The 27,479-nt window shown below is 42.5% G+C and overlaps 1 protein-coding gene across 5 annotated transcripts in view; it reads right to left on the bottom strand.

Annotated features, from left to right (window-relative positions):
- The window catches only part of ARFIP1 (ADP ribosylation factor interacting protein 1), a 290,148-nt gene that overhangs the window by 32,121 nt on the left and 230,548 nt on the right, over positions 1-27,479 (bottom strand). For all 5 annotated transcript variants that reach the window (XM_029608580.1, XM_029608504.1, XM_029608750.1 and 2 more), the window contains 2 exons: positions 14,123-14,344; positions 507-664 (listed from right to left, as the gene is read on the bottom strand). In XM_029608580.1, coding sequence (XP_029464440.1) covers positions 507-664; positions 14,123-14,344 — 380 coding nt within the window. The remainder of the gene's footprint in view (positions 1-506; positions 665-14,122; positions 14,345-27,479) is intronic.

Raw genomic sequence — 27,479 nt, 5'->3', positions numbered from 1 at the left:
CAGCACTGTATTAATTGACAAACTGTCCACCTATTGATATTTAAATTTCCCAAGGCAACTCCTTAAAGAGTTTCACCCTGCATGCTGGCCAGCCATTTCTGATCCAGGCACGAGGTAAGCAAATGTGCTTTGTTGTACTCTCCACTTTAGATAGATTTTTTTTTTTTAAAGATGATTGAATTGAATTGTGAATGTATGAGAAAGATGCATGAATGGACAGTAGCTAGGGTTGAAGCCTTGATGATTGGTGCTACTACGCACATGTTTCGGACTAGTGCTAATTCAACTCCTCTGTGACTGTTAACATGTGTTAACTTTATGCACCTTTCTGTGCACTGTTATATAGGAATGATCATCATATACATTTGGTTTGGAAAACCTAACCATGTCTTCCAGAAATAAAGGGACTTCAATAATTTATACTAGGATATATTTTTCTTACAGAATTTCTCACAGACTTGATTACAATATATATATATATATATATAAACATATATTGTTGTTACCTGGCAATCTCATATTGCTTCACAGTCATCAATGTATCCTCAATTGTTTTGTTCACCAATGTATTTACACTGGAAATGAAAAAATTTATGGCTCCAAGAAGAGTTTCTCCGTTTTTGGCTAGGAGTTTCTGGGTATCTGCATTATATCCAAATTCCTCCTATAAGCAAGAACAAACAAATGGAAGCTCAAGCCTGAAGCTTATACACCTATTAATCAGCAATAAAACAGATTTTGGGGGAGAGGGCTAGGGAAATGAACCAATTCTAGGAAAATCATCCAGCAAGGATGGAAGAAATTTCTGAACCTTGGTGGTTAATTTTCCAACGAGTTGAAAACTTCTAGAGAAGGAAATGTCAATTAAAGCTTGCTTTCTTATTTCAAAAGTTACAGTATTTTAAGCTCACCTATGTTCACGGTTTTAAACTGACTGTGCTGCACGTACAGGCTCCCACGTTACTGAGCCAGACTCTGGCTTATGGGATGGCATCGAGGGATTTTACCCACTTGTTCCAACCAAAGACGCCATTTCCGTTTATATCGTTCGCTATATGTAATGAGTTGTTCAACTGTAAACCGGAGTGAAGGCAGAGCGCTATACTTTGGTATATAAAAATCTCTAAATAAATAAATAAATACATTTCTAATCTGAAACCTCCCTCTTTCTTTCTACATGTAGGACTCAGCTGAAAAGTGCACAGAGCCCCACACTCGAGACAAGCAAGCACCTTATGAGACCAAACCAGGAATGCTTATTACAGCCCAGCATGATCCCTCTTTTTGCCTATGGTCAAGGAGCATTTTGGTTGTAATGTTCTCAGACAGGCTTCTCCACGATCATGTAGGCCCATGATTCCGAAATTCAGGAATGGGAAATATTAGCCAACAAATTATCTCTCTGTAGTATTCAGTCTAGTACATTCTGCAATGCCAATGCAAGAGTACATCAAATTCAGCAAGACAGAAGACCAAACAATCAATAGATGGAGATGAGCAATGTCTTATACAAGGGAGCACTTTTACTGCATACTCTAACACTTTATGACAGATTCACAATCAGGAGAGAGAACGTTTCATACTCATCTGTGTCAGAAACACCTGGAAACCTTAGCAGGCATATGGCTACAAGTGGTCTAGAATACAGATGATACATTTATGCAGTTTTTACTTGTGTTATTAATTGTGAATCATTTTCTACCCATTTAATAATTTTATAAAACAGGACAGTGAAGCACACTTCGCCCTTTCAATTTAAAATTTCTTAGGAAAATGTTTTTTTGTACAATGCTGCAGCCTCTGCAAAAGCTTTATTTTTCATGGCTTTGAATTACTTTTTATTCTTTGTAAATGATAAATGTTAGCCTATTCCCTCTGCCCAAAAGTGGCAATGGGGAAGCTCACCTCAGACTGCACAGTGACTGTGGTACACTCGGGTGCCAGGGCTAAGACGCGCTCCTAAATCCTGAGACCTGCTTTTGTTTCATCTGCTGATAGTTCTAGGTGTTTTCATTTTTTGGGGGGAGGGGTTTGCTCACCTCAGGGAGGAGTTAAGCTGCAGAAACCAGATCCTAGCAAAGCTTCTCAACCTGGCTACATAAGTCAAAGCTGAGGAACCAGGCTGCCTATGGGGAAAAAGCATTCGTTGCTATGTAAAACCTCCTCCCCCCCCCCAACCACAAAATTATACCATCTAAATAAACAAAAGTTTATTATAATAAGAGGGGTAGAGGCTCCTTGAGTTGCGCTGTCCAGCCATTTTTTACCATCGTGAATTCTGCTTCATTGGGAGGACATGGAACTTACATACAGGCTGATACAGTTCAGTGTGCTCTGGTGGAGCGCACTGTTAACCCGCGTTTGGATGCGCGTTTTCGATGCACTAGCTTTACCCCTTATTCAGTAAGGGGTAATAGCGCATTGAAAACGCGCGTCCAACCCTCCCAAAACTAACAGCGCCCGCAACATGCAAATGCATGTTGATGGCCCTATTAGTTATTCCTGCGCGATACAGAAAGCAAAATGTGCAGCCAAGCTGCACATTTTACTTTCAGAAATTAGTGCCTGCCCAAAGGCTGCGTTAATTTCTCTCGGCACCAGGAAAGTGCACAGAAAAGCAGTAAAAACTGCTTTTCTGTACACCCTCTGACTTAATATCATGGCGATATTAAGTCGGAGATCCCAAAGTTTAAAATAATCAAAAATAAAAAAATTTAAAAATCGGCCCGCGGGTTGAAAACCGGATGCTCAATTTTGCTGGTGTCTGGTTTCCGAACCCATGGCTGTCAGCGGGTTTGAGAACAGACGCCAGCAAAATTGAGCGTCGGCTGTCAAACCTGACAGCCGCCGCTCCTCTCCAAAAAGGGGCGCTAGGGACGCGCTAGTGTCCCTAGCACCTCTTTTTACCGCGGGCCCTAATTTGAATAAATTATTTTTCTGAATCATGCGCACAGGAGAGTGGCCTGTGTGCTCGCCCGCTCTCCCGCGAATTTTACTGTATCGGCCTGATAATAAAGGAAGAAAAAGATCAAATGGTCCGTTCCAGTCTGCCCAGCAAGTTTCTTATGGTACTAACTGCCATTCCATACAAGTTACCCCCATGTTTGTGTTAAGGGAAGTAACAACTGTTCTGTGCAAGTTACTCCCAAGCCTTAAATTAAGGGTTGTAATATTTACAGTCAAAAACCAAGCAACTGTCAAACCCAGAACAAAATTACTGCAATTTTTTTTTTTTTTTTTTTTTACGAGGTGAGCATCCTTCTTGCTAATGCAGACAATGCTGTTTTAACATGCTTTGCATTTGGACTTGGCCCGAAGCAGCCCTGTGCCTTTTCCCCTAACGTCTGCGCATCAGTACTCCTGGGCCATAAAAGTCAGGGCTCAGCCTTGACTGTCGTCTAAATCCAATTCCCCTGTCTCCCTGTTTCCTCCCACTCCCCCCACCACAGGTAGAAAGAGATGCTGTAGTTGCGTCAAAAGAATCGGGGCTAATTGGTGAAGGACGGTAATCCCCAGTCCCGCTGCTAAGGGTAGTAACTGCCACTCCATGCAGGTCACCCCCATGCACTTCAGAACAAAGTTCACAACAACAGTTTATTACAAAGATTTCCACAGCACTCAAAGTCCAATCTGAATATAAAGCGCATACTGAACCACCACAGGGATCTGGCAAGCAGCTAAGCTCTTTTTTTTTTTTAATTTTTGGTAGAAATGCTGAGACCAAAAAGGCAGAGGAGTGGTTTACTGGTCAGAGTACTGAGCTACGAGTTCAAAACTCCCCTCTGCCACTGACCATGTGACTCTAGGCAGATCACTTTACTTCCCCGTGCCTCAGGCATAAACAAGGCCGCTGCCTTAATCTGGCTTTCCCCGCTCAACAAATGAAATTGTTACAGAAATCTGAAAATAAGGTTTGCACCAGCCCACTGTTAACTAGGAGGCACGCAATTTTGGCACCGGAGAAGTGCGCCCTTTCCAAAGATACTGGCTCTGGAAATTCATTCCACCTGCGACTGAAACCTGGATCCGGGAGGACACCCAGGCTCTTCAACGATGGGGAGAGAGTTCAAAATGTCAAAAAAGTGTTAAGCATCAAGGAACAGGAATTTCCACTGAAGGATGAGGCAGCACTTAATGGCCTGCTCACGTGTAAGTGCTCTTATTATAGGATCACACTTCCACTTAAGAGAAGAAAATAACTGCAGGATAAGCAGTACACACCCTATTCCTCCCAGAGCATTCGGCTCCTTTATATAAGGAGCAGAATCCTGGCATTAAGTCTTCACACGGGAGGGCCCACTTCATCAGCCCCTTCACTTTCAGCTTAAACCAATTTTCACCGATAAAGTCCCAGGGTTTTAAACTGATTTCCGCTCTAATTTCCGACACACACAGCTGTGTGGCTGCAGTGCTTTCCAGTATCTCTTCCCCTACACAGCAGATAGCCGGGCCTGCACGTAGACCATCCACGCGGTGCATGCTGCAGCCACGACTGCATGGCCTGCTCCCACAGGAGGAAGAAGCTGCCGCCGGAGGAGGGTGGCTGGATCCACCACTGGAGCTGGGAGGTCAGCTGCAGTAATCCCTGGAACTGTGCTGAAGGGAGTCCCAGAGTTGGGAATGGAAGGCCAAAGCTGCCACAGGGAAACTATGCCCTTTCGGGAGACGAGAAAAAGGAGAAACAGAAGGGGTGATGAAGAAAGGGAGAGGCTGGGAAGGAGAAACGATGAAAGAGGAGAAGGATGCAAAAGGGATATTGGAAGGCAGGGGACGAGAGAAGGGGAGATGCTGGCAGAAGGGGCCGTTAACATTTTCATCTAGCCCCATCCAGGATTTTTAAAGTTACGTGGCCCTCTTAATAAAAAGTTTGGGAATCCTGCTCTAGGATCCTCATCTGCTTAATTTTTTTTTTTTTTTTTTATTGTACCTGTTTCTGTCCAAACTAAACTGATATTTTTTCCCCCCATTCTTGTGGATAAACTCCTGGGAAAAATAGAATAAAAGCCACAAAAGAAGGTCCCTATGGATACTATTACTAAAGCTGAATGTTTACAGATATAGGACACTTGTGGCAAGTGGTGTAGATATAAATATTACATTTAAATTTGTATATTTAGTTTGATAACTAATTCTTAACACACTTGACAAACTACACAACAAACAGGCTATCTGCACCATCATCCCCATGTTGGTTGGACTGTTCAGCTGTTTCTCTGATCTAAGTTTAGTCTTTTGCAATTTTCTGAAGTCAGTAAATTCTGCACACTTGAAAACATCCTCCACTCAGGTTTCTCTCTAGAAATCAAACTAATTCCATCTTTGTCCTCTTCTCCATGACTGATACTTTCCACTTACTGCATTTCTAAAATTTCACCAGGACGATAGGGTCTGGCTTAAGCCGGCATGAAGGGATTGCTTTCCAAGAAGCTGTAACACAGGGGTGGGCCAACTCCGGCCCTCCAGAGCCACAAACAGGCCAAGATTTCAGGATATCCCCAATGAACATGCAGGAGATAAAGCTGCATGCAGTGGAGGCAGTGCGTGCAAATCTCTCTCCTGCGTGTTCACGGCCACCTTTCCTATAATCAAAAGATTCCATCACGGAAGACCGTCCCCTCAATGAACACCTCTGATTTTAGAGTGCTTGACTACACAGTGCGATCCTTCACAATGTCCACATGGAAACCCTTTCAAAGCAGCAGATTAGCCACTCAAAGGTTATCTTGAGATGTTGGCATGGGGATCCAGAGCCCAAAGAAAAAAAATATACAAGTCCAAGCAAAATCAGTATAGTCAAGCTAGCTGGCTTTAGTGTCTTTCCCCAAAAACACCCAACAATTCTACATACATTAATGTTCACCTTTAGGGACACACAAGCACGAGAGTTCTTTGGACGTGTCAGCTCAGATGAGCAGGAACTTGTGTTGTAAAGTTTAAAAGGCCAGCTTCATTAAGCTCCAGAACAGATCCGATTCCCACACGGGCTTCCCAGTGTTGTGACAACTGCTGACTAAGCAGCACTTGCAGGTCTCAGCAGACTGAGCCACAGTCTGCTCTTACAGCTGTGTACGGGGGCTAACCAAGAGAAACCTCAGGACTGCCTTTAGAGGAACGCGACTCCTATTCTCCCTATCAAAGAACCTACACATACGAAAAACAGCAACGGTGTCCTTTTGAAAGCCCGATAGAGGATTTTCAGTATTAACAGAAAAACAACCCAAGTGGTAGCCCTTCCAATTAATAGTGTTTAATTAGCAATTCCTCATCATGAAGTTGAGTCTCAGGTGTTAAAGTAACATGAGAGCCCTCTGTGTCATCAGCATGCGAAGAGAAGCTGAATCCATGCTAACAAGCTAGATCCCTTAGCAGCAAAAAAACAACAACAAACAAGAAGGAAGAGCTGTGGTGCATGGGAGTATCAGGCCGGTGTCGTTAGGGAAACAAACAGAAGATGGTAAAGCAAGCATGGAAAGTACAACGTACCACCAAGCAGAGCAGCAGCCCAAGGCCAATGGCTAGTTAGGGTTTCTGCATGGAAGCTCCCGAGCCAAGGCTGCTTTTGGAAGTCACACTCTAAACCTCTGAACAGGGCCAAACACAATAACCATTTTCCCTGTGCACACTTTGTGACTATCTGCTTCAAGACACAAATCGGTAAACAAACACAACTACAACAGCAATGCACCCGCCGTCCCCCCAATCCAGAAGGATAGCGTGGCCAAACCAAATCAAGCCATACATTCCAGCAACTAGAAACACAAATGAAAGGCAGCTCGAAATAATACCAAGTCAGGCAACACTGCAGACAAAAGTACAGAAGAGCATGCTCCAAATCAGCACTGCATGCCAAAGGTTAGAGTACCAGCAGTTACACTAACACACGACAGTCCAGCTCCACAAAGACTCAAATCACTTAAAGACATCTTATGTCTACTTTTGTATTATTACTTTTCTTACAAAGGGCCAACGCTAGTTTAGAAGCGATCTATTATGATTTAATACATTAACATCCATAACAGATCAAAAGTCTCAGAGAGACTTACTGGACTTGGACTCACCATGCTGCCGCACAGCCAGGCTACAGTAGAGAGGCACCACTTTCAATTGTGAAGACTGCGCCCATTCACCCAGAAGAAAATTCTACTCACTGCAGTTCAGGCCACAGTAACGTCACAGCAAGGGCGCAATGGACACGGCCTTCCGCAAACTCCAGATAATTCAGAACGCCACTGCACAACTGACAGAAGGGTACAAACCGCATAACCATATCAGACCCATTCTACACAAATTACAGTGGTTGCCAATACTGTACAGAAGAAAATTCAAAATTCTTAGGATGATGAGGTTCAAACCCTCCGAGATGGGCCTACCTCCTTGAGTGAAAGATTATCTTTATACATGCTGTCCAGACCACCAAGACCCTCACTCAGATCCCAAATGCCAATTTTGTTGTCAAAAGAAATGACAGCTGGAACAGTTCTTTTAAGGAACAGCACCAACCCCCTGGAACTCCCTTTTGACCGATGCCTAATTCCACTTAGAAATCAAATAAAAGCTGACTCTTCTGTCAGGCTTTTGATACCCAACATGGAGCACAGATACAAAGCTACCGGAAACAGTCTAGCACTACAGCCAATATTGCTGCTACAAACTAGCGTTTCTGATACGGGGTTATTTACTTTTTAGCACTAATCATCAGTATTGCTGCTGTGCTACTAGTATTTATTACAATATTTATAGCTTGCCTATATTAACACAGTTATGCTAGGCGAGTTACAACCAGTAGTCGAGTTTAGTCAATAATTTTGTTTTATTTTGTTTGTTGTTTCTGAATTGGCTTACAACTTTTCATGGTAGCTTGGGGCAAGCTGCATCCCTAGTACAGTATTTGCTGATTTAGAACATACGAACATAAGAACTTGCCATACTGGGTCAGACCAAGAGCCAAACAAGCCCAGCATCCTGTTTCCAACAGTGGTCAATCCAAGTTGCAAGTACCCAAACATTAAACAGATCACGTGCTTCTAATGCCAGTAACAAGTAGTGGCTGTCCCCTATTGATCAATGGCAGTTTATGGACTTCACTAACTACTCACATCCTCTGGCAATGAATTCCAGAGCTTAATTGTGAGCCGAGTGAAAAAGAATTTTCTTCAATTTGTTTTAAATGTGTTTCTTGCTAACTTCATGGAGTGCCTCCTAGTCCTTATATATCCAAAAGAGTAAATAACCATTTCAATATTTATCTGTTCAAGTCCTTTCATGATTTTGTAGACCATTACCAAATCTCCTTCTCAGCAGTCTCTTCTCCAAGCAGAACAGCCCTAACCTCTTTAGTCTTTCCTCATAGGGGAGCTGTTCCATTCCCCTTTATCATTTTGGTTGCCCTTCTCTGTACCTTTCTCCATCGCAACTATATCTTTTTTGAGATGCGGCGACCAGAACTGTACACAGTATTCAAGGTGCGGTCTCACCATTGAGCGATACAGGGGAATTATGACATCCTCTGTTTTATTTGCTATTCCCTTCCTACTAATTCATAATATTCTGTTTGCTTTTTTGACTGCTGCCGCACACTGAGCCGAGCATTTTAAAGTATTATCCACTATGACACCTAGATCTTTTTCCTGGGTGGTAGCTCCAAATATGGAACCTAACATCGTGTAACTACAGCAAGGGTTATTTTCCCCTATATGCAACACCTTGCACTTGTCCACATTAAATTTCATCTGCCATTTGGATGCCCAATCTTCCAGTCTCACAAAGTCCTCCTACAATTCATCACAATCCGCTTGTGATTTAACTACTCTGAATAATTTTCATCTGCAAATTTGATTACCTCACTCGTCGTATTCCTTTCCAGATCATTTATAAATATATTAAAAGCACCAGTCCAAGTACAGATCCCTGAGGCAACTTCACTGTTTACCTTTTTCCACTGTGAAAACAGACCATTTAATTAATCCTACTCTCTGTTTCCTTTTAACCAGTTTACAATCCATGACAGGACATCGCCTCCTATCCCATGACTTTTAGTTTTCTTAGAAGCCTCTCATGAGGGACTTTGTCAAACGCCTTCTGAAAATCCAAATATACCTCATCTACTGGTTCACCTTTGTCCACATGTTTAACCCCTTCAAAAAAGTGAAGCAAATTTGTGAGGCAAGACTTCCCTTGGGTAAATCCATGCTGGCTGTGTCCCATTAAACCATGTCTGACTATAAGTTTTGTGATTTTATTCTTTATAATAGTTTCCACGATTTTAGATGAAGTTAGCCCTCAGGTACACCATTTTATTTGCCAATGATGTAAATAGATCTGTTGCTACTGTTCTAATCTGTGATACACTATTTCTTATTGTAAAGCTGAGATTTATAACCAGCAGTCAAATGCTATTCTAATTTGTTGGATATTCAAACAGGCAAGTAACAAGTTATTCCAATGCAAGATAGTAAAGTAGTATATTATATATTTACACATATAAACACACACACACAGAGGCTAGAATTAAGTAACAACGTAATCCGCTTTGAAGTGTCAAAATGCAGATTATAAATAAAGTAAATCAATAAATCCTAACCAGAATGATGGACTGGCCATACTTTTGGGAGGCTCTGAAAGGTTTTTAGGTGATTTTCAGAAGCCCTTTGGGAGATTTCAAAAAGTCAACTTGGCAGATAACAGCACTCGCTGGGGCAACAAACTCGCTGCTTGCTTTGGCTTTACCAAGCATAAATTACCCACCGTAGTGACAGACATTACACACTAGTAGGGCAAAGAGCAAAAGATGCCTCTGGCTCGACGTAGCACATTCGAAAGAGGACATTCTCCAGAAAAGGCTTGCTTTGGCTGAAACTTATTCCTTTTGTCAAATGTTTCCCCCTGACTCAAGGTCTGTTCTGTTCCCTCTTCTATTTATACAGATGATGATGCTCTACTTCAGGAGTGGCCAACTCTGGTCTTTGACTTTGAGATAGATCTGCATACAAATCTCTCTTGCATATTCATTGTGGATATCCTGAAAACCTGGCCATCCCTGCTCTGCATGAATATACCTAAATGGTGGGGCTAGCCTAATGGCCTAGTCACTGCTCTTGAGTTGCAAATGCAATGTAAATGTCTTTGCTGAAGCTTGAACACCTGATCCTCCAGCTAATACATACAATTATTCTCCAAGGAGTTGGGAAGTGCCAACTCTTTGAACTGAACCAAAGAGCAGCAATGGAAATCCTGTCCTTAGCCTCGTGGCACTTGCTCCTGGATCACGGGGGAGAAAGCCTGAAGCTAAGTGAGAATATACATGACAATGTTACTGTTAGTGCTAAATGGGAAAGACTAAAGAATACAACCTTTGTATGGGCATAATCAGAGAAAAGGTACTTTTAAATGAATTCCTATGGAATTAAAAATGTCCCCTCTTCCTTTCCGAACGGTCCTCGTGGTAGGAATGTGACATTAGGAAGTACAAAGACCACATCAGGGTTTTATCTTGGTCTGTACAATGGCTGTTTCTCAGTCATTCTTCTGCTGCACCACATTTCATTTTAAGATGATCAGTTATATTAAAGCACAGAGTGGAATCAACTTCTAAAGCCAGGGGAACCTGCTTTTTCATCCTGCATCTGGAAAGTCAAAGCCAACCTTTGTTACAGAAGCAAATCAAAACCACCACCCAAAAGAGAAAAGCATGCAGACAAAAAAAACCCCTCCACACGGTGTGAATCATAAGCCAGTTTATAAGCCCATAGGAAAACGGGGTCTGCGTTCTGCAATGGAAACGCTGACCAACCCCTCAGGAAAGCGAGGCAAGGTTACAACACAGACCAATGTCTAAATATATCATATAGAGAGTGTCAGAAACAGAATTAACAGCACTACAAAAACAAACACTTCAAGCACACAGCCTGCCAACATCCATGGGAGGAGTTAGAAAATGTCAAAGCATTTTAAAACAACTCCCCAGATCTATGTGAGGGCATGGGAGGGAACATTTGGGCGGAGGAAGCCTGGGTGAATAAAACATCGGCTGAAAGCATTTTCCAAACTTTTGCACAAAAAGGGACTCTTCTTCTGGCCACTGCTTTTGCACATCAAAAATATCTGGCAGGTACAGAAGCAACAGTGAACAATCTCTGGTGCAAAAGGATCCCTTCAAAAACCAAACAGACCAAACTGGTGTGCTGTGAAAAATTCCAGATCAAGAAACATTTGATCACCAGTGTAGCCTACACGATCATCCTTTCTGGCTCAGCTTCCCTTCCCTCCTATGTGATCTTCCTACTCAATCAGAACGTTCCCCAGCCCTGCTCAGGACTACTTACAGCAGGGAAGATGAGACTGGGGGATGGAGACAGGGAAATACCAACAGCGCCTGGATGTAATTTTGCTTTGAAGTGCCAAAAAGCGGAAAAAAAACAAAACAAAACAAGAGTATTCTGATCTTTCTTCATGGCCACCTGGGATTTTCCTCCCTTTGATCCTTCCATTAACCCTCCACCTTCCTCCTCAATCTACGAGGAATCCATAGAAAAGAGATTTTTGTATTATTGATTATTCTTGGGGGTTATACCTGTTTAAATTTTATAGCATTTAGGTTCTTTTATGTTATTAGTTGGTTGAGATTGGTTTTATGAGTACTTATATTTGTAACTTTTTTTTAAAATATATTTATGCTGCTGTATTTATTATGCTGCTGTATTTATTTTTGTTAAATAATACCATATTACCATTGAGGGTTTTCCAAAAAAGCAGTCCAGAAATCTGATAAATAAAACCCCACCACTGCAATGGCAGTCACTGTCCAAGTCTCTCTTTGGAACCTAAAGTGTACATCCTGAATACCATCCATAGGTGCTGCTGTTCTGATACAATTGAGGTTCAGTCTCCCAGTTAGGCCAGGCCTGCAGACTAATATTTAAATCTAATTCTGGAAAATACTATACAGTCACAGATCATTTTGGAATTGGTTTTGCTAAGTGTTTGAGTTTATGTAAATCTCACCAAGTAACCAGTATTCTAAGATGGATGGATGAAATATTATCAAAATAACTTGAGAACCAATGAAAATGTGATTTTCCAATTTACATGCGTTGAGTCAGTCTAATTCTTACAGGCTAAGACTAGACCAATAAACTGGTGCTAAAGCTTTATCTAACCTCAATCAACATGTAATTACTTCACAAAGTCACTACCAACTCAGCAATTTGGGGTGGGAGGAAGTTGAGGAAAGGACTTCACCCAGTGGTATCCGTTCACAATTCCCTCATGATGAGGTTTATGAATAGATCAGAACTAGGGTGAGAATGTTCCTTTCTGGGATTAATGTTCAGCTGCTAGAAAAAAATAATTCTATTTGAATGGATCTCTTGATCAGCAGCAAGCTGCAGCTCACAAGGAGGCCAATATACTAAAGTGCATTAACATGGACCATTAATGCATACTAATTAGCTCGTGATAATGATCCTTGTTAATGACCAGCAAATCATTTTAGCGTCAATTTTCTTGCACTAAAGCTAGCAGGTTAACACAAAAAATTGTGAGGTGTAGTTAAGTTTCACTGTGCGATCATAGGTAATTAACTGATTTGCATCATTTTGCATCTCATTGCCTCTCTCTCATCTCACAAAACCTGATTAACATTAATTAATGATTTTAATGCATTGTTTGTATAAAAAAAACCAAACAAACAAACCCCACAATTTAGTCCATCTGGCCCTCGGTATAATTCAAGATGTCAGGCAGTACTCCTTGTGCACCCAGTACATCTTGCAAGCTGGTTTGCTTTACAGTAAATAGACCTTGCATCTCTCTTACAACTGGGAAGGGAATGAACAACACTTGAACATTTTGTAAAGGATGAAACTTCCAGACCAAATGGTCTCATTTCAGCGATGGGTTAAGAACTGCAATCTGCAACTAATTGATTTCTTTAAAAGGTATAAAATATAAATTCTAATTTTCATAAAACTAAGTTGGTTCTTGAGTTGGTTCCGCTTGAATGCTATAGGAAACTAGGTAAGCTGGTGGGATGCATTTGCCTACGTTGAGGAACATGAATTTTGTAACATATGGATTCCAGTCTCTCTTTATGGCACACTGCACATCACACAAATGAAAATAAAATATAATTTTCTTTTTTGTAAAATGATATGACGGAAAAACATGAGTCTAAAAGCTAGGTGGCTTTATAATCACTTTCACAAAGAACGTCAAAACTTAAAGATAATGATCCTTATTTAAAGCAGTTATAAACTTTGGTTTTAACAAACTGAAGTTCCTCAAAGTAAATTGTTCAAAGAACTTGTTCAACCAGTCATTTTGGTAAAACAAGCCACTCTCTGACAAAACTGTTGGCTCAGACTCCAGCTCGTTTGTTAACGAGAGGGACCACTAACAACAACATATGTCAGTCAGGTGAAAAAGTCAGAATCGTCAGATGTTGATGAATAACCTCCAGAGTAGCAGAGCAAGCAAAGGGCAACCTGGGGAAACCATGAATGTGCAAAGAACTGGAAGAACCACTAAAAGTCACCCGATCAAAAAGGGGCCAGACAATGCAACGGCATCCCGCATTGCCTTCCCTATAAGTTTTCTCATTGCAAATGCCCAGGAAAATGGGCAGATAAAAAAAAAAAAAATAGTTAGCCATGACTATGTCTGAAATACATGTTAAATTTAATAAGATGTTAAAGAACATTTGTGGGCTGGCCTGGTGGCAAATGCTGAGCATTTGGTTCCTGCTTCCCGAGCTGGGAATGCCGTGGAGGCAGTGGAGGCAGTGGTTTCACAGGACTGGAGAGGAGGGAGTCTCGGGCATTGCTCGACCACGACATTTCCCGACCAGGCAAGAGTCGGGGTTCCGGAAGAAGCTGCACTTTGTAGCCCCTGGTCCAGGACTGTCACCGTGACGGCTGGGCTGGGTTGGGAGGGAGATATGAAACTTAAGGGGGGGGGGAAGTCGTTCTGACTGAGCTGGAATCAAAGGAGCCAGGAGGAAAATGTAACGAACTCTAGTGGATGTGCACTTCAAACTTCACCAGGACCTAATTCCAAATTCCCCTCTCCTAAGGGGGATTTGTTCTCTTAGACAATCAACTGTCAACGTGGATTCTGATCATCTTACATGAAGCTCCAGTGATTTCAAGCTCAGGTCTGCAAAAGCATCGCCAAGCAGCCTCTGGGTCTGCACCATCTGATAGAGCTGCGAGGAAAGGGTCTGTGCCAGTTTCAGGATATTCTCGTACTTCTTCTTGTTATCCCTCAGGATCTCGATCTGTGCCTCCAGTTCCAGGTCCACCGTCCTCGAGCCGCGCCCCAGCTTCTCAGAGATAAGCTGGCGAGTGCACTGCAAGTGAAGAGAAAGGTTTTACACCGAAAGGCTTGTAAGAACTACGGCCTCTACATCCTAAAAGCACCCCAGTGCGACTGAACAGTGTTTTTGGCTACAAATCAGTACATTAACCCCCCCCCCCCACACACACACAAAAATGATATAATACTATAACATCAATTAACAATAATTAAAGAAGTGTGAAAAAATGGATTATGTTCAAACTAAACATTGCAGAAGGCAGAAAGGGAACATGTGATAAGTAAAGTGTCCTTCAGTTCATCATCAATTACAAACACTCTAGAAAACAAACCGATTTTATTATTCTAAAGGTTTATATTAAGTACACTATTATATCACTTCAAAAAATGCCCTCAATACCTCAATAGGTCTCTCATGACAAAACTCCCCTTAAACAAAAAGTAGAAAAAATTATAAAAAAACAAAAACAAAACAAAACTCGCATTTTATTACTTCAAGGAACACCCTCTGAGACCCTGTATTCAAGAATTAAGAATATACCCCTTGTTGTGAGAGAATTATTGAGGTATTGGGGGGTGTTTCTTTGAAGTGATATAAATGTTTAGCGTAATAAAATCAGTTTTGAAGAGTGTTTTTACTGGATGTGTGATGAGTTAAAGGACACTTCACATACCACAGGGTTCCCGTTCTACAAAAAGGTAGCTACAGTTAAAAAAAACCAAAACAAAACTGTGCAAGGACAATTCAGTTGACAAAGAAACCAAAAGCCCAAGAATCCTCCTTCCTGTGTTCAGCGTGGGGGTCTGCTAAGCAGCCAGTCTTCCGCTGGCCTGGCCGGTTTGAAGTACGAGAGGCTGGCAGGATCTTTAAAATGGCAGCTGCCGGCCTCCCCGGGTCTGCCTCCTCTCCCAGCAGCACTTGCTCAGCGAGGGTGCTCACGGGCCTTGCTTCTTTCCTGTTTGTGAGGGATGCTCACCTCAAAGGAGACAGGAGGCTGGGCACTGTGAGGAGAGCAAGCTGGCTCGCGGCCCCCTGCTCGGAGAGGGCTTTTGAGCCTGACGACACCTTGCTCGGTGGAGGTGAAGGGGAGATGGCGGGATGGGCAGAGCACGCAGCCCTGACTATTTTTTTTACGCAATAGGCTAGCAATCCTGTTCCTGAGATGTTCGTGTTTAAAGTTTCTGAAAGCTCCACCCCCCCCCATCATTCTGAATCCAAGTAAATTAGGACATTAGCTGTGCTAGTCCTGGTCATAAACCCTTTCAGCCACTATTACACTGATATAGCACCTACAACATGGACCTTTCTTTGTAGAGTGAATTCTTAGGGAGCACCGATTAAAATGCATCCCTTCAGTTCAAAATTTGTTTAAGAAAACATATTAGGATAAAAAAGTAGAAGTAATAAAGCCAAGAAGAGAAGGCTGATAACTCTTCATAAGCTGGCTGGTACTGCCACTTCTAGTAACTCTTTCCCAAGAAATCTTCACGTTACCAGGACTCTGTTAATAATCTGGCCGCACAAGTCCCAGCCCACCACAGTTTACTGTGAAGTTTGCCTATGACTCGCCTTGGAAAACCATGAAGGGCAAACCACATGCTCTCTGACCTGGGCTCTGGCTCATGGTAAATGGATGTGATAGAGGGAGAATATGTCAGGTACTGGGATACAGATACACACGTCGTTCAATCAAGCCTCTTCATTTAAAAAAAAAAAATCCAAATCTATTAAAAGACAAGCTCATATGGCTTTAGATTACACAGAGAATTGGAAATATAAGATTGTACAGCTAGATCAAATACATTTATCTGTACTGTTCTCTAAAAAAGATATTTTTTAAATGATTTTTGTAACACAGAAAAGTTAATAAAAGTTAACGGCTGACAATTTTTCCCCCACAAAAAAAAACAGAAAACCCAAATCCAACAAGGAAGACATTTGCAGACCAGAAGCAGCTACTTATAACCCTAGAGCCATTTCTTTGCAGGCTAACAGCCTCGGGTGTGTAAGGCTGGGCATTGCTGAGCTGTCTCTGAACGGAGTCCAATTACTGCATCGTGCAAGTCCCATTTTGTTTAACAAAATGATGAAATCTGCATTTCATTTAAAGCAAATGCCTGAAAGACACACTAATCTGTAATAAAAGAATCACCTTGTTTTAATACCATTTCTATTTGTATTTAATTCTTTAACTTAGAAACTGAGGTCCAACTATAAACATCTGAGCGGATTACAGTAAATATTCATAAATATATACAAAATAAAACTTAAAATCAATAAGACACCACATAAAACTCACACTCAATGAAATAGAAACATGAAATGGACTTATACAAGAGACACACACACACACACACAAACTGCTACAAACCATCCTCAGACTATTACATGCTAGTCTGTTAATTCAGTAGCCCTATCACTATCAATCCTATATTATTCTGGGACCACCACCAGTCTTAAACCTGAGTCAGCCCAGATGTCACACTGTATCACTGGAGGCTAAATTACACACAAATCTTCAGGGCCTTACGAAAAACGGAGAAAAAGGTTTCACTCTTTAAATCCTCAGGTAAAGAGTTGCAGAGAGAAGGACCAGCTAAACAGATGCTCCCAGAACTCATCAAGCCTGACCTGCTTAAAAAGAGGGGAACCGTTAAAAGATTTCGATTCGTAGATATCGGAAGGCTTCTGGGCTGGTAAATGTTTAAAAGCGAATCAAAATACACTGGAGCCAGCCCAGGGAATGCTTTAAAAAAAACAAAAAAACAGGGTTAAGAATTTTAAATTTCACCCTCCATAAAACAGGCAACCAATGTCATTTAAAGAGGATGGGAGTGGTACGGGCACATAAATTTGCCCCGGAAACAGCCCGTGCGGCGGCGTTCTGCACCAGCTGAAGAGCTCGTAGCGTCAACCGAGGCAGCGCAGTACAGAAAGAGTTACAGTAATCCAAGCCAAAAACCTGATCGTGTAAACACCATTTCCTATTTTTGTGCAGTTCATATCTTTAGACTCTATTCCCGCTAAACAACAGGGAAAAAGTTCAGATTGCTTTATTATTGTTTCTTTTATGTTAACGAAATGTATTGGAGCTGAAAAAAAACAAACATGTTACTATAGAACACTAACACATGAAACAGATCACTTTAGATAACACATACATCAGTGGCACACTTATTAATGGCACTGAATACAACTGGCATTTTGTAAAATTTATCTTGCATTTAATCACTGGAGCCTACACATTTTGCTTTTATGTTGTTATTGTGTTATCGTGTTGAGTCATTGACTTGTTTTATCTGATTGCATATTTGTGTTTTGTGAATCCGCTCTGATCGTGCTTGACGTGACAGGCGGGCTATGAATTTCAATAAATACATTTGTAGATGTCTGTTAGCAGCAGTAGATTAGTAGATAAAACACCACATGCCTAGGGGAGGAAGGGAATCTGACTGGATCACTTGGTCAAGCATCCGTTTCACAGCTCTTATACCAAAATGTGATCAGGACTATGGCATAACCAGGATTCTTCAGCTTGGAAGATAAGTGTGAAGATATAAAAAATATGTCATGAAAGTGGTAAAAGTAAATAGCGACTTCTATTATTCACTCTGTCTTACCCCGCAAAACACAGGGGGTGCATGATTAATTTATCAATTAGCAGGTTCAAAACAGACAAAGAGATGTTACTGCTTCACACAACATGTCATTATCCTGTGGAACTCAGCAACATAGAATATTGTGGAGAAAAATGGTATGAACAGGATAAGAGACATGAATGGAAGACAGCTCAATCACAGGCTAGTTACGAGTCAGGAGCACTGCAACCCAGACATGCAGTCTTTTAATGCACTTCCTCTGAACGTGCTACTGGTGGTGACAGCCGCTAGGCACTAGATAGAGGAACCGTTGGATCTGACCCCAGGTTGGCAAGTCTCATCTTCTATTGAAATATCTGTACAACTAAGCACAGCGTACCATTCCAAGACATTTTATAAATGCAACCGCACGAATCTTAGGTGCTGCTAAAAAGGTGCTCTCCTTGTGTACCTAAAGCCACTCAGGAGGCCATATGGGAATTTAGTTTATAGAGGAGCCTTATCCACTAACTGTGCGCTAAGGGGCTTTTAATGCATGTGATAGCTCCCAATTTACAAAGATCCAACTGCAGGACAAACCCAGCATTTTGTAACACACAATCGGGTCGATACAGTAAAGTCTGCGGGAGAGCGGGCGAATGAATCCACATACGCAAAACATGTATATAGCATGGTAACAAGTTCATTTGTCATTACCTTGCAAGAGCTACGTTCCGTTTGCCTCTTCAATGATCACTTTCTGGCCTGGTGTGGGGCTGTAGTTAACTTTTAGCAGGCCGAACCAGCACATCATAGCTATTACCCTCCTCTCCCCTTAGGGCAACCTTGCAGGACCCCTGCCACACACCCCAACTCCCCCAGCCTTGGACTGAGCTGGCAGGAGGATTGCATCTCAAAGTAAATAAAGCAACGGGGCAGGATATTCGAGGGCATTAAGAGAATTTGGAGACCTTCTGGTAGCTTTGCTGTCTGATCTTTTCAACACCTCTTTAGAGTCAGGAGTGCTTCCAGAGGCATGGGAAAAGGCAGAGGTGGTTACTCTGCACAAAAGTAGGAGTCGGAAATCTATAGGTCAGTCAGCCTGACCTCAGAGTTGAGTAAATTAAATTAATGGAATTGCTGTTAAAACAGAGGATAGTGCAATTTCTGGATTACAGGATCCGAGGTAGGTCTTGGCAGACGAATCTAATCAATGTTTGTGACTGGGTAACCAGGTCAGAGGATAGCGCTGGTTGCAGTGCACTTGGATTTCAGCAAGGCCTTTGTCATGGTTCTGCAATAAATGACTTACAGACCGTGTGCCCTAAGTTTAGGCCTGACCCGATTGGGTTAGAAACTGGTGGCATGGGAAGCAACAAAGGGTAGTGGGTAAATGAGGTTCACTTTGAGGAAAGGGGATTACCAGTGGCATGCTGCAGGGATTAGATCTCAATCCAGTTACGATGAATGTATTTCTAAGTGATATTGCGGAAGGAATATCGGGAAAGGTTTGCCTTTTTGTGGCTGATACCAAAAGCCCAAATTTTAAATCACTGGCGCATGTAAAATCTGGGAGGTTATGTGCATAGTTGCGCGCCAAGCGCAATTTAGAAAGGAACTAACCATAAGTGTAACTCTCTATATGCCTGAAGAAAGGGGTGGGTCGGGACAGCGCCATTAGACGCTGTCCCAGGGAAGTGCGCGCCAGCAGTCAGCCGGCTTGCAGAGTTTACTTCTGCTCTGGAGGAGCAGTTAAGTATAAAAACAAAAAAATTGGGGATAGCTAGGGTAGGTTTAGGGGTCGGGGAGGAGAGGGGAAGAGGGAGGAAGGATAGGGTTAGGGATGTTCCCTCCCAGTCCACTCCTTTATTGGAGCAGACTGGGAGGGAAATGGGCAAAGGCCCGATTGAGTCTCCGTGCGATTCTTTTAAAATCCCTGCCCCCGTGTGTGGAGGAGGCCACCCACCCACACTTGCGTGTGGACATTAAAATCTGGCGTACATGTGCGCGTGGGAAATCGCATTTTATAACATGCGCACAGACGCTCGCACGTTATAAAATAGCTGCGTCCATGGGGAGGGGAGAGATCAAGATGGCTGCCGCATGAGAAAGCAGAGTGAGAGCCCCCTCTATATCAGACATTTTTTCTTCTAAAATTGCCTTAATCAAGACGCCTCCTACCAAAGTGCAAGGCTAAGGTAAGGAAGATTGCATCCAGTCCTCCCTTGCCGGATTTACACCCAGCCACGGATTGAGGAGTTCTTCGCGTTAACGCCGACCTCTGTTCCGGGAGCCGCTGTGGGTAGTGCTGAGGAGCGGATGCCGAACTCGCTGGCCGAGGAGATCTCTTTGAGCCCTGGCGCGCCGATTACACCTTCCCCTCCCCTTCGGGGCTCGACGGATCATCAGGAGCCTCTGCCGGCTCAACCGGTGGGTAGGGGGTGAGTCTGTGAATGCTGGTTTTAGAAGAGACAACGGTGAAGGTGGTTGGAGGACCTTTACCATTTTCCGCAGCAATGGATTTGATTTCTGCTGGTGAAAAGTTTGCCCCCTTTGTGGGGGCTCCTCGAGCGGCAGGTCCCCTACACTGGCCTTTCCTGAGAGTCTGGCGCAGGACATTGCATTGAGCCTAGGGGATGGGGGCGCAGGAAACCCTGGCTGTGAAACCTTTACTAAAAACCTTCAATTATAACATTAGATGTGCTTCGGAATGCCGTGGTCTCCCTGAAAACCTCTATTTCTTCTTTAACTAAGATTTCCTTGGACACTAATCACTGGATACTTGCAATGGAAAAACAAGTTCACTCTCACGGTAGCAAATTGGAAATTTTGGAATCTCGTATTGCCTCTGTTGAAAAAATTCAAAATGGTTTGGTGCAGTCTGATGTGATTTATTCAAGGAAATTTGAAAATATTGAGAACTCCTTGAGAAGTCTGAACTTGAGAGTTTTACATTTTCCTCATACTAAATTGATTTTACTAACAGAACTCTTCAAGAGATATTTCTCATGTTTTCAAGATACCTGCAGCTGCAATGCCCGTTATGACAGAGGCCTACTATTTGCCCCAAATTCAGGAAGTTGCCGGTGGATGTCTATCTCAGGATTCAACCCTTGACCTGACCGATATTCTTGAATCGTCGCAAGAGACTGAGATTACTAGAAGAGCCACATTGTTGGTGTCTTTTGCTTTCGTAGTAGATAGGAATACTGGGTTTACGTATTTTTCTTCATAGTAGGTTACATATATTTTATGGCCAGAAATTGTGGATATATCCTGATATTACTAGGTTGACTCAAGATCGCAGGTAAGAGATTTTCGTCTACGAGATCAGAGGTTTGGTCCAAGGGAACCCTATTTATTTATTTATTTATAACTTTTATATACCGAGGTTCAATTAACAAGATTATCACTTCAAACTTAAGATATCCCTGCAAGTGTTTAGTTAAACATCTTAATATTAATTATGTTTTCTTTGAACCCTCACAGCTTCGGGTTTTCTTGGATTCTCATACCTAGAGGACACTCTTTGCATAAATATGTTGCGGTGATTATTTTCTCATACTTTTTGTCTTTTTCGTGGTTTTACTCTGCTCCTTTCTTCTTTCTTGGTTTCCCCTTTTTCCTTTTATATTCAGGGGAATGCATGGATGTACTCATTTCTTTTTTTTTTGTTTTGTTTATTCTAAATGTTTTATACTCCTTACACACCTCTCTTTTTCTGTTACAAGAGAGTCTTGTGTTATGTAATTGCAGAAAAAAAAAATAGCATATGGACGCATGGGCCTTTTAAAATCTATCCCAAAAATTTGCAACAAGGTAGACACTCTGAAAGGGTAGAAAACATGAGGAGTGATCTAGTGAAGCTTGAGGAATGGTCTAGACTCTGGCAATTAAGATTTAATACTAAAAAATGCAGAGTCATGCATTTGGCTTGCAAAAATCCAAGTGAGAAGTACAGTATAGGGGTGAAATTCTGTGCAAAAAGCAAGAGTTGGATCTGAGAGTGATCAAATCTGATGATCTTAAGGTGGCCAAACAGATAGATAAGGAGACAGCAGAAGCCAGATGGACGCTTGAGCGCATAGTGAATGGCATAGCCAGCAGGAAAGGAAAGGTGATATTGCCTCTGTATACATCTCTGGTGAAACCTCATTGTATTGTGTACAATTCTGGAGGCTGCACCTTTGAAAGGATATAAACCAGACAGTTGTCAGTCTAGAAGACAGCTACTCAAATGGTCAGTGGTCATCAAAAATCATATGGGGGAGAAAGCCTCCGTGCAGCACTAGCAGGCTGGCAAAATTAACACACAGACACTCTGCGGGAGAGTTTCCCTTAAAAATTCTGCTCGCAGCTCTGCTGATAATTTGCAAGCTGCCAGATGCCGCTGGAAATTGTCCTTATCCTTTTTTTTTGTACCTGAGTTTCCTCCTGCTCTTTTGGGCTTCCAGCTATGGAAGTATCAAACTTCATTCTCCCTGGTGATTTTTCCACTATCTTTTGTCTTCTCCCAGCTCGTTGCAATGATGGTACTTGAACCGGGGGCCATGCATGAACGTTCGCTCTGGAACCCAGCAATCACAGGCCCTAAATCCGGACATTTGGCGTAGGTGTCACTGTTGCACAGCGACTATGACTCCCTCCCAACGAGAGGCTGTGAACGCTGCCTGCAAAATATCCCCAGCTCTAACCGACTTGGGGAGCAGATGACCTCGTCTGGGAATTAAAATCAGGACCACCAGACCAGCCCCTGTGTACCTACCATATCTTTATTTGAAGAATAGTTCTGAAACATTGAGCCTGAACAGTTTCTGAACTAACAGAAAAGCAAGCTTTCCAAGACCCCGGCAAAACATGTTTAACTATTGTTTTCGCTTGTGCTAGGTCGGAAATGAGCAACAGTGGTGTTTTAAGCTGACAACAACAGATGCAGATGTAAATTACTGGCGTTCACAGGCATGTTCCAGCTTTTCTTAAAACAGGAAGAGCAGAGCCGACAGCTTTACTTGCTATTATAGTACATTTCAGAGCATTTCGTCTCAGCAGCAGTTTTATTCAGAATGAAAGGAACACTTAACTAACACGGCTCAATTTAACCTCATCTGCAAAAACGCTTGATGACAGATTTCCATGGGTCTTCTCCCATGCTCCAGGACACTGGGAGAATTAACGCAGCAAGTAACTTTCTGCAGAACAGCACTTCACAGCCATCTTCCTCGCATGGGTTCTGTCCCCTCCTGTATTGTTTAACCCTGGGGATTGCATGTATTCGCTCAAATAAAATACAAAGACATCCCCCTCCCAGTTCTTCTTTTCCAAAGAATAACTGCCCAACTGCTAAACCCCCCCCCCCCCCCCCCAAAAAACACTCAGAACAGGAATCCGTTTCCAATCATTGGGCACTCGGGGTCTCTCTTTCCAATTTAATACCGCAGTTGTACTTGCAAACACACAAAGTTGTCCGAACACTCTGCAATATTGCTGGCATGGCTTTAGAAATTCTATTACTTGCCGTATTTGCAAACTGGTGGTTTCTGCCATCTACCAGATTAAAAAAAACAAACAAAAACTAGTAAGCGATGGACAGCAGCAATAAAGCAAGATCGCCAAGCCTCTCCAAGTGCTACTTGCTTTAATCTTCAGAGCTGTCTAAAATCAGCAACAAACCCTGCTTGGCACTCATTTCAGATTAATGTAGCGTTTAATTGCTCTAAGGCGCATTCCCAAGAGAATGAACCATTTCCTTTGCAGTGGAGATCATGGCCTCTAGACTGTCAGTAGAGTAACATGTCAGCAAAACAATTCTATGGGAGTATTAAAACACAAATTGAAAAACATAATGGTTAAGAGCCAAGGTAATAGGACTTAGAAAAGTGAAGGTTTTCCTACTTTTAGTCTTTTTAGAAGGTAAATTCAGAGTTCGTAAATTGAGCCAGAGTGAGGAAATTTGAGCACTTCAATATCTAATGATGCTTCCAGGTATTCATTTGAACAGATAAATAGACACAGATCTGACGTTTCAGTGACGTATTACACCTGCACAAACTTACTGAGGGGGAGGGCATCCGAAACTATTTTCATAGCTGTATAGACAAATACAAGCTCTCAGATTTTAGAAATCATATGCATTATTTCTTAGTCTTAGATATTCACATCAAAGAATCAAAAAAACAACAAATGTAAAAATAAATAAATAAATTAAAAAATAAAAGCAGGACTGAAGTCAATCAACTGAAGTGTGGAAATGTACAGAAACCTGCATTTACAAATAGGTTCGGAAGAACACAGATGGAAACGTATAATGAATATTAGAAAACCGGGAACTCTGATTATTAACCGTAAAAGAGGAAGAGCACAAAGTGTGCGCCAAATTCCATGCACCCGTCCCAGTCCATCCTTGGCTTTGGAACCACCTGCATCTCTTCATGACCCCCTGTACTTTGTACCACAAAGAAGAACAGGGACCAATACACAATCTGAGAGGAAGGGATCGGCATGAGACTCCGAGATTCAGCTTGCAGTTAAAGCGAAAGCCATGAATTCGGTCCTGTGGGAAGGATCTCAGCTTCCACAGTCATTTCTGAGATGATCATTGGGAACCCACAAGTGACTTCATGCCCCTGGGCGACAGGTGCACAGGTGATATTCTCCCCACATCTCCCAGGCAGGGAAGCTCGCATTCGGGAGATGATGGTGTTGACAGTGATTCAGCTTCCTGGACCACAGGACGACCTTTGAAGGGCTGGTGAGCAGAGATAGGGCCACTTGTCACTGAGGGGGTGCAGTGTCTAAGAACAGACTGGCAAACCTACTCAGTGGGGGGGGGGGGGGCTTTCAACTAGGATCACTGGGAATGGGTGAAAAGAGCCCTAAGGTAAATCAAAGTCTCAAGTTAACCATTAAACACTTACAGAAAAACTGGAGAAAAGGGAAACCTTGGAAAGCTATGTACACTGGTGCTCATAAAATGGGAAATAAAGTCCCGGATCTAGATGCAGTCATGGAAGAGGCTGACTTGGATACAGTGGCTATCACAGACATGGTACATGGAAACCATGAGTGGGACATAGTTATACCAGGCTACAATCTATTCCGAAAGGACAAGGGAGGAAGAGTGGCCCTATATATAGAAAAATATTATTAAAGCAAGAGAACAGCAGGGTTTCTGGGTAAAGAGGTCGCGCTGGGGGTTAATTGTTAAAGAAGGAATGGAACCTCTATTTATATTGGTGCAATATTCAGACCTCCATTGCAGGCAGAAGAAATAGAGAGAGATTTAATAGAGGATATTTATGAAAATTGTTATGAAAGGTGAGGTGCTATTGTTAGGCGATTTCAGTCTGTTGATTTGGGCATCGTGGGCAGTATCATCTAGAAGCAGTGAAATCCTGGATTCTCTCGAGGGAGAACTATTGCATCCACTGGTAACAGAACCCACAGGGGAAGGGGGGGCGATACTGGGCCTGATTCTTACCAATGCAGCCAGTGTTTCTGATGTCTTAGATGATCATCCGGGATCCAGTGATCACTGGATGGTGAAAGCCTGTCGGACATCAGGAAAACCAACTTTGTTAAAACGGGGGAGCACCTCAAGGAGTCGTTAGCTGGATGGGAAAATCTAGGGGAAGTAGAAGAGCAGTGGACAAAACCAAAAGGAGTTACTGTTTGGAAAGTAAATAAAGGAAAGAGAAAAAAAGAGGCTGAGATGGTTTTCTAAAGTAGTAGCTGAAAAGGTAAGGAAGAAAAGGTTAGCGTTCATAAACAATAGATCGCAGAAAGAGGAAGACAGGTGACAATTGTAAAAGCTCAGAAAGTAGTCAGGAGAGTGAAGGTCACATGGAAGAAAAAATAGCTAATATAGTAAAACCAGAGGCTTTTTTTTTTGTGAGATATGTTTGTGATAAAGTACAAAAATAGCACTCAGAGGTGAAGGGGAGGAATATGTAGAGGCTGATGAGAAAAAAAAAAGCAAAATTGCTTAACAAATATTTCTGTTCGGTGATCATTGAGGAAAGGCCAGGAAAAGGACGATAGAAAATGGAAGCAAATAAGAATGGAAGTTATGTAAGCCTCAAACGATTTTCAGAAGACTGGATTTATGAGCAACTAATTGAACTGAAAGTCGGTAAAACAATGGGGCCGGATAGGATACATCAGAAGTTAATAAGGGAACTAAGAAGTTCTGGCAGCTTGGCTGGACGATCTCTTCATAGATGTACAGACAAGAGTTGGGAGTAGATCCAGAGGACTGGAGATAGGCAGATGTGGTTCCTCTTCACAAAACTGTAAGTAGGGAAGAGGCTGGGAAATACAGACCAGTTAGTCTGTAAACCGTTGTGATGGCAAAAACTGAACGACGGTATATAAAACTCGATAAATAAATAAAAGAGTCTGATCTCTGTGGTAAGTAAATTGAGGGACTCGCTGCTAAAACTACTCCTGGGGGAATTCTGCACAAAAAAATGTAAAATTCTGCGCACAAAAACGTAAAATTCTGCAAACTTTATATTGGTCAAAATAACACAATTTACATAACAGTCTGAGTAATTACATTTTAAATGAATACAAAAAACGTTATTACTTAGAGATGCAGAATTTTAAATATTTTGAGCAGAATTTCCCTAGAAATTCACTGTAAGAGTGTCCCTTCCACTCGCTCTTCCTACTCCCCTGGCCACTTTTCCCTCTCAGGCCTCAACTCCTCCACCTGCCAGTATCTCTCCCTTCCATCTCTAGGCTCAACTCCTTCCACTCTATTGCCAGTCCCAGAGTTTGACCCTGTTCTCAGTACTGCCTCTCACACAGGCTCCCTCTGTCCCTCCCTCTCTCTAGTGCACATGCACACACCCTCATACAAGCTCCCTCACGCACACACACACATCCCCTTCTCTCTAGCATACACACCCACACAAACTCCCTTTCTCTCTCATGCGTAGATCCTCACACAGGCTACCTATGTGTCGCTCTCATGCACCCCTTCACACAGGCTCTGTCTCACAAATACACAATCCCTTCACATAGGCTAGCACCCTCACATACACATGATCCCCCAATCTCTCATACACACTCCTTCACAATCTCCTCATATAGGCTCCCTCTCTCTGCCACCCACACTCAAGCATCCCCCCCCCCCCGCTCTCTCACCCCCCCCTCACACACACACATTCACTCTCACCGGGGCCTTCATCTTCACCGCAAGTGGAGCACACTCCGTTCGCAGCACACGGAAGCCTTCCATTTTTGCCGCAGCCTTCATCTCCGTGCGTCTGTTGCGGCTTGCCAGGGTCTCCTCTGCCATTTTCTGCACAGAATTTGGCAATTCTTTGCAGAGGGTGGGAATTCTGCGCTCCACAGTAGCGCAGAATTCTCCCAGGACTATAAAACAGAGGATACTGCAGTTTCAGTAATTCAATACATTACAAGATCCAAGGCAGCATGGTTTTACCAGAAGCAGATTTTATCAGACAAATCTGATCAATTTCTTTGAGTGGTGACCAGGGAGTTGGATCAAGGGAAGCACTAGATGTAGTGTACTTGGATTTCAGTAAGGTCTTTGACATGGTTCTTTCTGCAAACGCAACTTATAA

The sequence above is a fragment of the Rhinatrema bivittatum genome, chromosome 1 (genome assembly GCF_901001135.1).
Source record: "Rhinatrema bivittatum chromosome 1, aRhiBiv1.1, whole genome shotgun sequence".
In the NCBI taxonomy this organism is placed as follows: domain Eukaryota; kingdom Metazoa; phylum Chordata; class Amphibia; order Gymnophiona; family Rhinatrematidae; genus Rhinatrema; species Rhinatrema bivittatum.
This window is presented reverse-complemented; position numbering and strand designations above follow the sequence as displayed.